We start from the raw sequence: 12,500 nt of genomic DNA, 5'->3' as shown, positions 1-12,500 counted from the left end.
ACCAAAACGGTTAACCCTTTCACCGCGACAATACACACAGACGGTTAACCCTTTCACTGCCACACACGACATCAGGTTAACCCTTTCACTGCCACACGACAGGAGGTTAACCCGTTACTATCACACAACCGACGGCGACCGTCGTGTGGCAGTGAAAGGGTTAAAAAAAACGCGGTAGTAACGTTTCGTGGCACTGGTGAGCGAGAAGGGTTCATGGTTCGAGGCTGGTCAGAGGATAGGTGCAGAGCATGAAGCTTGCCAGTAGCTTATGTAGCAGATATTGTGATATACTGATATTCTGGATATCATGACATATATATAAAAAATGTCTCACTAACAGCCCAATCCAAACATTTGATCTGTTTTACTTTCCCAGGGTATAACCAACACAAGCTTGACTCAAGACAACGTAGCGGTTCTGGGGAACATGTGCTGCACCCTGGACGGGTCGTACATCCAGAACTCGGACCCTTCCATCCTGGAGAAGCTCAACAACTGCCCGGACTTCACCTCTGCTCAGGTGGCTGCCATGGAGACGCTGCTGGTGTCGGGCAGCACACAGTACGGGTACGTCCTGGAGGCTTCTGCCTCTGTCCTGCTGCTCTGTTGCTTCCCCAAAACAACATCCAAATGATTCCAATGATAATAATAATAATACGGTAATAATAATGTTTTATTTATAAAGCACGCTTCTAAAAAACTAGGAAGTGCTTCACATAAAGAATTGGAACGAAGAAATGGAACGAAAGGGATCGAAACAAATAACAATGGTCATAAAGTTTTTGTTTCTTTGCTTTCGTTTCTTTGTTTGTACTCCTGCTCCCGACTACTGTCAGCGACTTCGGGTTATTGAGAAGCGCTATATAAATTAAATGAATTATTATTATTATTATTATTATTATAAAGAACCATAAATAACAATGATCATAAAGAACCATAAATAACAATGGTCATTAAAAAAAACATGAATAACAATGGTCATAAATAACCATAAATAACAATGATCACAAAGAACCATAAATAACGATGATCATAAAGAACCATAAATAACAATAAAACATTTGATTAAACATTGACATAAAAGCTAGTCTATAGACGTAAGTCCTAAGAAAATATTTAACTTTCCACTGTTTTTGTGAAATCAGAAATACTTCAACATGGACAGGACAAACCTTGAATAACCTCGACATGCTGCCACTCTACCTCACTAAAAACGTCTACAAATATTTTGATAAGGTGAGTAGAACATAGACTTGACCTTGATACTATATGTGTGTGTGTATGTGTGTGTGTGTGTGTGTTAATTACACATTACGCTAGTATGTGTGATTATGTGTGATTACAGTATAATGTGAGTATGTGTATATGTTTGGTGATGTCTGCCTGCCCACACCACTGTACGTATATCGTGTGTGGATTGAATGTTTAATTTCACCGGGCAGAAAACGAAGCGCAGCTTCCTGAGGTCCTTCCTGAAGGCTCGGAGGAAGATGGTGTCGAGGAAGAAGAGGCGACGCATGAGAAGGGCCATCAGGATATCCAACAGATTAGTGTCCAAGAGAGCCATCGGTACGCTTTCACACTCTGTCCTTCTATTGTGTCCTTCCTGCTCGCTCCCCTCCTCTCTCTCCCCTCCTCCCCTCTCTCCCCTCTCCCCCCTTCTCTCTCCCCTCTCCCCTCCTCTCTCTCCCCCCCTCTCCCCTCCTCTCTCCCATCCTCTCTCTCCCTCCTCTCCCCTCTCCCCCCTCTCCCCTCTCCCCCCTTCTCTCTCCCCTCTCCCCTCCTCTCTCCCATCCTCTCTCGCCCCCCCTCTCCCCTCCTCTCTCCCATCCTCTCTCTCCCTCCTCTCCCCTCTCTCTCCCCTCTCCCCCCTTCTCTCTCCCCTCCTCCCCTCTCTCTCCCCCCTCCTCTCTCGCTCCTCTCTCCCCTCTCCCCCCTTCTCTTTTCCCTCTCTCCCCTCTCTCCCCTCTCTCTCCCCCCTCCCCTCTCGCTCCCCTCTTCTCTCTCTCCCCTCCACTACTTTTGGAGGCAAACAAAATTTTTTTTTTTTTAAAGTTTGGGTGTTCCACTTATTCATGTTACACAGTTACTCTGAACAGGTAACACTGTAGCGGATCACATTTTTGAAAGTAAAACATCCCAGCCTCGTGTAAACGGTGTAAACCTCGTGTGTGTGACTGGCTCTTCTTTGTGCTCGTCTAGGGAGTGGATGCACGGTGGGGGAGATCACTCGACTGATCATCACCGACGACACCTTCCCCTTCGACTACGACACCACCGAGCAGTTCGACCTGTGCCTCGACAAGGACATCGTTAAAGACAATCTGCCTGCCATCATAGAAATGGTGGACGAAGAGGAGTACCTCGCTATTGTTCGCAGGAAGCTGAGCGAGGTAGGTGACTCGGTTCTAACCCTTTTAGCAGATAGTCTCTCAAAAGCCACGTTCAGGAAAGGTGTCGCACATTGTGTTCAACGGATCAGCGGTCACTCAGAGATGTGCGCCGACCAACCTGCCTGTTTGTACCAACGACCCTGTGGTGGTGGTGTGCCCTATCCCGCGATGCCGGCATGTCCCTTAACACTGAGAAGCCGGGACGAAACTGCCCGGCAATTTGACTATACCCGAAGACGGCAAAATAAATGCTGCATGAAATTTTACCCCCCCATTCCGCTTCCGTTCCTTTCACACAGAACGGCATGCAGGGATAATGGGGTTCAAACCCCAGCTTTAATGGGCAGTGAGAAAGGGGTTATAGATACAGAGTAGACGGTACAAACGTATTGAAGAGAGTGGCAAGAGCTGATTTAACATGTTGCCATGACAGAGGCGCTCTCTCTAGTGTTTGTGTGGATGGCCATATATATTCTTTTTATCTACTTTTTCTCCCCATTTTCTATTTTTCTCCCATCCCAATTTCGTATTATCCAATTCTACCCTCCCCTGTCTCGAACGTTGTTAGACCATGCCTCCCACTGGTCGGCTGCAATGTGGACCAAGCCTTGCATCACGTGTCCCCTCCGGTACACGAGGAGGCAGCCTGTCGCATCTTTTCACCTGTACAGCGCGATCTCTCAGCGGCGAGGAGTAACGCGTGGGAGGCTCACGCTGCCCCCGTTGCTTCCTGATTCTGCTGTACAGGCGCACCAACCGACCTGTCCACAACGTCCGATCCCCACCCACCGGCTTTCCCACCCCCTAATACTGCCAATTGTATTAGTATGAACGACCAGCCAAGCCGGAAGCAACGGCGAGAGCTGGGCTCGAACCCAGCATCTCCTGCGTTAGTGGCGAGCGCCTTGCCCACTGACTTAGCCGCCCGTGGATGGCCATATTTAACCTTACTTTGATGCAGCTGCTCCCGGGTGTAATTAGCTTGACCCAGGGCAGGTGTGGCTGATTAAAATCACCCTGGTACACCTGCTTACTGTCTCTGCCCCCCCCCCCCCCCCCCCTCCCCCCCACCAGGCGTACAATGGTACGGCCATCCCAGAATACCAGGTCCAGGCGTTGGGGGTTGCGTCCCGTGGCGCCTCTGCTGAAGAGATTGGGCTGTGGACCATCACCAAGATAGACACTGTGTCTGCTCTGATGGACTCCTCGGACGGGGAGTGGGACCCAGCCAGCGTGAGTAAACACCTTGGATGGGTTTGTGTGTGTGTGTGTGTGAGAGAGAGAGAGAGAGAGAGAGAGAGAGAGAGAGAGAGAGAGAGAGAGAGAGAGAGAGAGAGAGAGAGAGAGAGAGACTGTGCATGTGCATGAGACTGTCACTGTGCATGTGATGGGAGAATACACTGTGCATGTGATGAGAGAATACACTGTGCATGTGATGAGAGAATACACTGTGCATGTGATGAGAGAATACACTGTGCATGTGATGAGAGAATACACTGTGCATGTGATGATGAGAGAATACAATACACTGTGCATGTGATGAGAGAATACACTGTGCATGTGATGGGAGAATACACTGTGCATGTGATGGGAGAATACACTGTGCATGTGATGAGAGAATGCACTGTGCATGTGCTGTTACATTGTTCTGTCTCTTGTCTGATTGTAAAGACTGTAAAGTATTTTCTTATTGTATTATGTTTTCTCTTAGTGTTCTTATTTTTAACCCTGCTATGTATTTAAGTCGGATAGCATTACCGCTTGCATGAGGATTTTATAATGATCTCTTTCTACTTTTATTCACATATTCAAGGAGTACCTTGAAAAGCGCTATACTACGATTTTTTTTAAATAAAAATTCTGCAGAATTTCCTAAATTCCTGAGTTTAAATTCCCATGGGAGATTTTCAGGAAAGTTAGCAAGTTGCATCCCTAATGTGTGTGTGCAGATGTACATGTGTGTTTACTGTACCATGTGTGTGTGTGCCTCCTCCCCCTCCAGGCCAAGCTTATCATCACTAAATATCTGAGTATGAACGGGACCAGCCTCGGTACTACAGTGATCAACGCTATAGGAGGAGCCGTCCTGTGTGCCCTGGATACTAGCGTTCTGTCAACCATCACCCAGGACAGCCTCGGGTAAGGGGTGTGTGTGTGTGTGTGCGTGTGAGACTGTGTGTGTGAGACTGTGTGTGTGTGAAGTCATAGTTGCTGACCAGACTCTTCATCAATGAGTCCAGGTTGGCACTTTGAAGAAGCTTTACTGTGACGGAGACTCAGACTCAAATGAAAAGATTGATCTGTGGTGAAAATAACCCCCATATTGGAGCTCTTTCAGACGGGTTTAGACCAGGGGCGGATTTAGGATTGTAGGAGATCCGGGGCTTAGCCCAGATAGGTGCACGGATTTTTTTTTACTTCGACACCACAACCTTTAACTTATACCACCACCTTAAAGCGAACAAAAGGCACTAGAGAACACTTAAATTCACACCCTTTAATTAATGAAGCAAACTATAATAATTTATAATAATAATAATAATAATAATAATACACTGTGTTTGTATAGCACCTTTCATACAAGAATTGCAGCTCAAAGTGCTTCACAGCAGTACAAAAAGACAGGCATAAAATGAGCACAACATTGGCAGATCAAGAGCAATGCATAAAGTGCAGACATAAAGCATAAAATAGATAGCAGTAAAATAGACAAAGTCAAGGTAAGACATAGAACATTAAATCACATCGTTTTTCATATTAGGATCTAAGATCTAGGGTTAACTCGCCGAACGTTGAGCGCCAGGACCCCCGAAAACCAGAGTATAGTCGGGTTTTCATCGTTGTTTCTTTTATTCGATATTTCCATTCATAAAGACATGCCGGCAGCCTGTGTTATCACTGGGGATGGGTCTGAGATCTCAAAAGTCCAATACCGCCGCCTAACACCTTGCGGCCGCTATTGCACTCCATTTGAAACGATGTGGCTTGGTGTCTGTCATTTTGGAAATGACACCAGACCACCCTGAAACTACACTCATATTCACGACGGTATAAAACGGAAATGTATGGATGGAAAAATGATCTGTTTTTTGCATCTTGACCAGAAGAAACTCAATGACAATCGACTATATTATTAGATCCATAGCTATAATATATAATATAGCTTTAGGCCTGCAAACACAGCCACGTATCCCCATGTTAAAAGGCGCTGGCCTTTCAACAGTAACAGTAAACAGCGCCATCTGGCACTGAAAGTGTTAATATGCGTCTTTGTTTACGGTTTGATTATCACTGATACAAAGTAAAATAGTGCAGTGCAATAAAATAGTTAGTAAAATAGAATAAAATAATGCAATAGTGCATTGCAATAAAATAGTTATCATCGTATTTTTCCGGGGGGCCGGTAAGCAGTGTTGCAGTGGCAAATTGACAGTAGGTCAAACGCTCCACGCGCGTGCACGTGCGCGCGCATGCACAGTTTTTTTTGGCTGCTCTCGTCCTGCAGCTGGATACTATTGCCTCACAGCGCGGCCGTCAGCGCGCGGCCCAGAGAGCGCCGCTGGCTCTGCGGCTCTGCAGCTGCATGCTTCTCCGGGAGTCCGGTTGGATAATGCCATGTAAAAAGCGATTGCGCGTACTTCAGCCTCAGTGAGCGAGGTATAACGCCGTTATACCGAGTTATACCAGCACTGCACCACTGCCGGTAAGGAGTGCATTACAGTAGTCGAGTCGGTTTGAGATAAAGGCATGGATCTGGTTTTCACCGTCCTTTTGATTTATAAATGGCCGTACTTTAGCTATGTTTCTAAGGTGGAAGAATTATGTTTTTGTCAACTTGTTGATTGTGATTTAAAGCTTAGGTCTGAGTCTACCATAACACCAAGACTTAACTCACTCAAATACAGTTAGCAGCTGGATAGATTACAGATGGAAATTAGCTTCTGCTAAATCTGGTGCAAACATATTTTCATGTAACAATGATTAATTGTCAAAAGAAAAAAAAGAAAAAATCTTATTTTTTTTAAATAGATTCGGGGCTTTTCAGAAAACAATCGGGGCTTGAGCCCAAGTAGCCACCCCCTAGCCCCGCCCCTGGTTTAGACTGGTTTAGGAACAAATTGTAAAGCGCTTTGGATAAAAGCTGCTATATTGAATGAATGAATGAATGAAGTTTATTTTTCGGTCTTGTTTACAGACAAATCAAACACACCCGTGTGGACTTACAAAAGGAAAAGAAAATCACAAATTTACATATTCAAGGCAAGCTCACACACAAAATCCAAAATCAACGACCGAAAAAAATTAATAGGCTGAAGCACATGCTTATTTTTGCCTATCCTTTACAAATTCTTAAAAACTAAATATATTTTAATATAAGAAAGAAAAACTTAAAATATGCTGCAAGATATAATTTTTTGAAAGAAAAAACAAATGTTTGATGTTTTACTCAAAACTGTACTTTTTTGAGAAGGCTTTTTTGAGAAGTACACAACTTCAACCCGTCACTAAGGCTATTCCATAATTTAACTCCCAAAATTTAAACACATCTAGCTTTTACATTAGTTCTTACCTCTTATTAATGCAGCATTTACCATTTGACTAACGCTCAACATGCAGCGTTTCCTCAGTGACATCATTCTGCAGCTGTGGTGGCTGCTGGGAAAAGAAAAATAAATATTATAAAAAAAAATGTATTCGAATGTTGATTTAGAATTCGAATGCCAACGTAACGAACGAAGGTCCGAACGTTCGAACGTTTGGGCTCAGCCCTAATATGGTCAGGTGAAACTGAGCAATCTGATGCTAGGTCAGCAGCAACCCCTGACCCTGCATGGCGTCATGCCACATGTTGTCCGGCGGTGGCCGTGCTTCACCTGCTGCCGCACGGCTGCTGAGATGAGTGCAGAGGGGAATGGTGAACATGGACAAACAACATGGACACGCCTGTGTTCCCTCTCTCACAGCACGGCCGACACCCTGACGCTGACCAGCTGCGGCCTGCAGAAGAAGCAGGCTCTGTTCACCATCGCTGAAGGAGCCTTCGCTGGACGCACCCGCGCCAGCACTGTCTCCGCTACCAGCTACCAGCTAATGACGCCTTTCTTGGGTATAGCAATCACACACCGCACGCACGCACACACACACACACACGCACGCACGCACACACAAACATTGCCATTCCTTTTGTGGACATTCCATTGACTTCATAACGTTAACTCTAAAGTAGCCCCTTGTTTTCCCTCTAAGTGGGGACATTTAGGCCCTGTTCACACGAGTACGGATATTTAGCAAAAGGCACATTTTTCTCTACGTTTAGGCCTTTCATCCACACATAAACGGCATTTTCGGAAAAGAAAACGGAGATTTTCGAAAAAAGGCATTTTAAGGTGAAGATGTCTTTAAATATCCGTTTCAGTGGATCCGTGTAGCCACGTTCTGTATCGTTAGGGCTCAGCTTGGCTTCGCCTTCTGCACTATCTCGCGTACGTGCACGCGTACTGAATAAACCACAAATGTACCTCTAATACCAGTATTAGTCTGACCACACCCCTCATCAGCTTACCTTCATAAGCAGGTGTGTGGTCACCTGCTCTCCTCCTTCTCGCTTTCACCACAAGGAAGAAGTGCCTCGGTAGATCCCCACACTTGACACCATGATGGAAGAAATTGGATTAGGAACAGCTTGGGAAACAAGGATACGTTGACATCATATCTTTATTTTCTCTCTCACTATTTTCGAGAAAATACGGCGATATTGTCTTCGTACTGGAGTGTCTAGAAGATGATGATCATTCTACAAACCCTCCACCGGTTTTCGTATTGGGAGCACGCCGCTGCATGCTTCTCAACTGCAGTTCCTTGCTGTGTTTGTTGGGGTGAAACCTGTCAGGCCACAGCTGAACTGTCGGACATGCCGCTGTTGTGAGGAGCGGTGCGTTCCAGGTTGGGTGAGTAGTGTTTGCTGGCGGGCTCCACTTGTCTGTTAGTGCTATGGGGGCTACTAGACAAAGTTTATGGAAACCGGCCCCAGGCTAGGGTCCTTTGTTTAGCCGTCTAGGCGACAGAAGGCCTTGGTCTGGCGACCATTATAGTTTTAACTAGTGGGCCGCGACCATTGACACTGGTGATCCCTGTGTGTTCTGGACGAGTGGATTCTCTCTGTCACCGTGTTAAGACCCCATCTTTCATATCCAAATGAGAGTATTCCTTCACGAGGGGATATGTGCATGTAATGTGCGATAGCGGCAGATTCATGTTCAAAGTCAGCTATACAGGCCAGTTGGTACTGTGCTGATTCCGCCGGACGTGTTATTGTCACCGTTGTGAAGCGGTGTTGACGTCTTGTGTTCTCTTTTCTCTTAAAAAGTGAGGAGGGTTCAGAACGGCGGCCTGTCTGGGTGAGTGTTATGTCATTGTTTACATGTTCATAGCTTACGGTTAGCCGGTCGGTGGCCTGGCGCGGGGAGCTTGGCTTCTCGCGCGCCGCCGGGAGCTCGCTCCTGATCGCGTGCGTCGTAGATCGGCGTCTCGCGAGCGGAAGCGATAGCACCCGAACGGCTGGAGCAGCCGTTAGCTTGATGCTATTCTGTTGAACGTGCTTTGATTTTTAACATGTTTTACACTCTTGACCACGACGTCATCCTTGACAGGGGATGTTCGTCAACCCTGCCCGAGCCTAGACGGGGATTGCGTCAACAAAGAGGACTGTAGCGACTGGTGGAGCGGCGACGCTGCCCGGATCGAACAACACGGGACGCTTGTGACTGCACTTCGCTGATCTGCGTTCCGGGCAGGTACGGGGTTGGCCAGACCCTCATAACACGTCTTCTGGTTTTACCTTGCTAAATGTATTGTGAATGACGGTGTTTTTTCCCAAAACGTGTGTTGTTGCAATGCATTTGAGATACGTTGCGGGTTGTGTGTGAGCTGTTTTTGTCACTGGCAGTAGCTTCTCCGTGCAGGTCGTGATGTATTGATCTGGTTGTTGTGTGAGAAACATCATGGTGTTTATGTGTACCGTGTACTCACTACTAAGGCAACTAACCTATGAAGCTATGCTTGGTGACGAGTGAGTAAAAGAATGTTCTTTCTCAGACTGTAATGACAATGGACAGTGAGTTCACACATTAACAGGTTTTCCTGTTTTAACTGGCCGTATTGTGGGTAAAATAGGAGGATTGTGTTTTTCCCCCCCCGGTTCCCTGGGGACTTTATCACCTCCTATCAGACATGTTGTGCATTAATTGTGTCTTTTGTGTGGTAGGGATACGATGTACCTCTCAGCTTGATTGCTGAGGTTGTGCTAAATCTGCTGGAGAAACTTATTTCCTAAAGGGAAATTGGTTTGGTTGCTGTCATGTGTGTTTAGCAAGGCCTGTGGTCGATACTAATCAAGAATGATGTATTCTCTCATTGTGATGATGATGGGTTGTGTGTGTCATGTGACCTACAACTGGGTTGTACTGGCCACAGAAGCACATGTGTATGTTGGACCGGGGTTCTTAGAGCCCTCTCTATTCTGTGTTTTTCCTTAGTAAAAATCAGATAGCAGGTTAGCTTGTGCGCTGTGTGGAGCTGTGAAACGCTTCATAGAGCTGACTATGACTGTGTCATATTCTCTTTTTGTCGTTACGTCGTATCATGGGTGTGGGGTCGTAAAGGGGTGAACTGGTAACCTTTCCTCTCCCCATTGTCTGTCGGTCAGGGGTACACCCCCTGTCCTTCAAGGTTCCCGTCACGTGGCGGTTCGGCACGTTACGGGGGGGGGGGGGGGGGGGGGGAGGGAGTTCCTGGTCCCACGGCCTGGTATATTGGGCGTGTGCACCGCAGGAATTCCCGCAGGAATTCCCCCGCCATAGAGTACGTCACCGTGCGCGTCTCTGTTGGTAGGACTTCCGTGTGCTGTTCAGGTCCATGTGATGGATCTGTTTTCAGGGGGGGTGGTCAGGGCTCCTCCTCACCAAGCGCCTACTCAGGCCTTCTGTGAGTTCGGACTCCTTCTTCCATGTGATCCATGTGAGGAAGCCTCCATCAGAGTACAGAGCCTTCCTCCTCAGATTGTCAAAGTGAGTGGACCCTCTAGAAGGGTCCTTTTCTATTGTATGTATATTCGATTCGATTCGTTTATTGAGTGTGTATGGGTTCGGTGCCTCTTCCCCGGAGGCCGTAAAACCAGTTTTTTACATGGCTCAAGGTGCAATATATTCTTTTCAATCTGTACAGCTCGCGTGGGAAGTCTCTCTGGGGATCCCCGTTTCTTTCCTATGGGAGGGTGGTGGGATGTAAAAATGTGAACATTTTTTACCCCGGCTGTGTAGACTGGGATACATACTGTTGATGCTTCCTTCTTTCTATTCCAGAAGTGTTGGAGTTAGGGAGTGTCACACCCCTCTTGTCGTTCCCCTGGGCGCCTTGGGGATTCAATGGCAGGTCTAAATAGCCTGTTCATTGATGGGGGTGTGTCCCGACGCACGTATAGTGCTAGCTCGCTGTAAACAGGCGATTGACTGGCACGCCTTAGTTGCTTGTGGTTGAAACAGCGTTTTTATAAAGCAACTGAGATGGGGGTTTTTCCTCTTCCGGCGACCACATCCCATGACCTGGGTGGGTTGTCGACGGATCCTCGTTCATGTCTGGGGGATGATGACGGGATGGATCTGAACATATGTAGTGGGGTCTCACGCCCTTGGGGTGGGCCACCAGGCGCGGTTCGTCCCGACGTCTGGGTGGCGCCTTCTTTTCATGTTAAGATCAACACGCATATCTGCCCTTTTCCTGGGGCATGTCGGCGTGGTTAGGGCACGGGACTGGTTCTGGTCACGCTGGTCCAGGTCAGTTGAACCCGTTGTCCGCCGGGGATGCAGATCTGCTGTTCTGGTACCCTGAGGGACTTGGGCTTTTTTCAGGGGGAAAAATGCCAGGTCGGTCTGGGTGTCACAGGGTTAAGCGCTATGGAGACCCTGGTTGGGTATGTTTTTACTCAGCACTGTCGTCATGGCTTACAGCCATGCCATTCTGTACGCGCTCGATCTCGTCGGATCTCGGCCGCTACACAGGTTGGTCCTGGTTAGTACTTGGTTGGGAGACCGCCGGGGAATACCAGGAACGGTGTGCTTAGGGGCTGGTTCTCCATTGTTTTTCGCTCCTCTCTCACGCATGGCGAAGAGGGGCCTGTGGGGGTGGTTTTTTTGACCTCCTCTGGTGACCCTGTGCTTCCCGTACCGCCAGGCCCGGTCCGAAGTGATGTTTGCGACCCGTAGGCCTGGGTTAACCCTTTTTGGAAACTGAAACATTTGTACTGCGGTATAGCCGGTGTATACCCGCAGGTGTGTTTTGGAGTTTTTTCTTGAGGGGTTATAGGAACAACCACCGCATTGGGTAACACCGAGGTGGTTGATTCCCTGGTGTGTTGGAGCAGTGTCAACTCCCGGGTTCACCGGTTGAGGGTGCCCCTGCACGTTCATGACGTCTGCCAATCGTGTCAGCCTTCTCTGCCTCGACCCCTCTGGGTGGGGGTTGTTAAATGGAGGCTTGGTCATGCAACACCGCCAGCTTACGCTCCTTCCGCCGGGGCGGCTGTGTTCAGCTGTCCCCTCTGGCGCCTGTCTCGTCCGCAGTCTCCAGGCTAGGGTTAACAGCCTGTTGCCTGGTTTTTCCCCGGTGCGCTGCCTGCTTCCGTTGGTTAACCTTTTTTGTGTGCTTACGGCCATGCTGACTGCCTATTCTGCAGGGTCAGTGTGCCAGGCGGTGTACTATTGGGGGGACGGGGCCCGCTCGGCTTACTGGCCTGGTTGGTTCCGCCTGGGAATACCAGGTGCAGTAACTGAGGGGCCTTTGTCCGAATACGCTGGCGATGTGGGGGGCGGGGCACTACGTGCCCACCTGGTGGGGTCTTGATGCTGGCATCATGGACTTCTCCGGGCCCCCATTCCAGGGAGTCCAGTCCTTTTGGTGGGTCTGGGTCTTCCTTCGTGCTCCGCTGCTACGGCCTTGCCACGGGGTTGGGTTTGCCCTTGACCCCGTGATTCTGGGGGCAGTAACGAGGTTGTTCCTCCGTTCGTTCCCGGGTGGCATGCGGGTTGTGCGTGTGTGTAGTCGTGGGTCAAG

At 48.2% G+C, this 12,500-nt stretch overlaps 1 protein-coding gene across 2 annotated transcripts in view; it reads left to right on the top strand.

The window, feature by feature from the left end:
* mslnb (mesothelin b) overlaps positions 1–12,500 on the top strand; it is a 321,296-nt gene that overhangs the window by 115,258 nt on the left and 193,538 nt on the right. For both annotated transcript variants that reach the window (XM_084318707.1, XM_084318706.1), the window contains exons 78-84: positions 377–567; positions 1,146–1,236; positions 1,443–1,569; positions 2,203–2,393; positions 3,468–3,626; positions 4,396–4,532; positions 7,358–7,500. In XM_084318707.1, the coding sequence (XP_084174833.1) occupies positions 377–567; positions 1,146–1,236; positions 1,443–1,569; positions 2,203–2,393; positions 3,468–3,626; positions 4,396–4,532; positions 7,358–7,500 (1,039 nt within the window). The remainder of the gene's footprint in view (positions 1–376; positions 568–1,145; positions 1,237–1,442; positions 1,570–2,202; positions 2,394–3,467; positions 3,627–4,395; positions 4,533–7,357; positions 7,501–12,500) is intronic.

The sequence above is a fragment of the Notolepis coatsorum genome, assembly GCF_963971535.1.
Source record: "Notolepis coatsorum genome assembly, chromosome: 7".
NCBI classification, from domain to species: domain Eukaryota; kingdom Metazoa; phylum Chordata; class Actinopteri; order Aulopiformes; family Paralepididae; genus Notolepis; species Notolepis coatsorum.
Note: the sequence above shows the minus strand (reverse complement) of the source record. Positions and strands in the feature narration are given on the sequence as shown.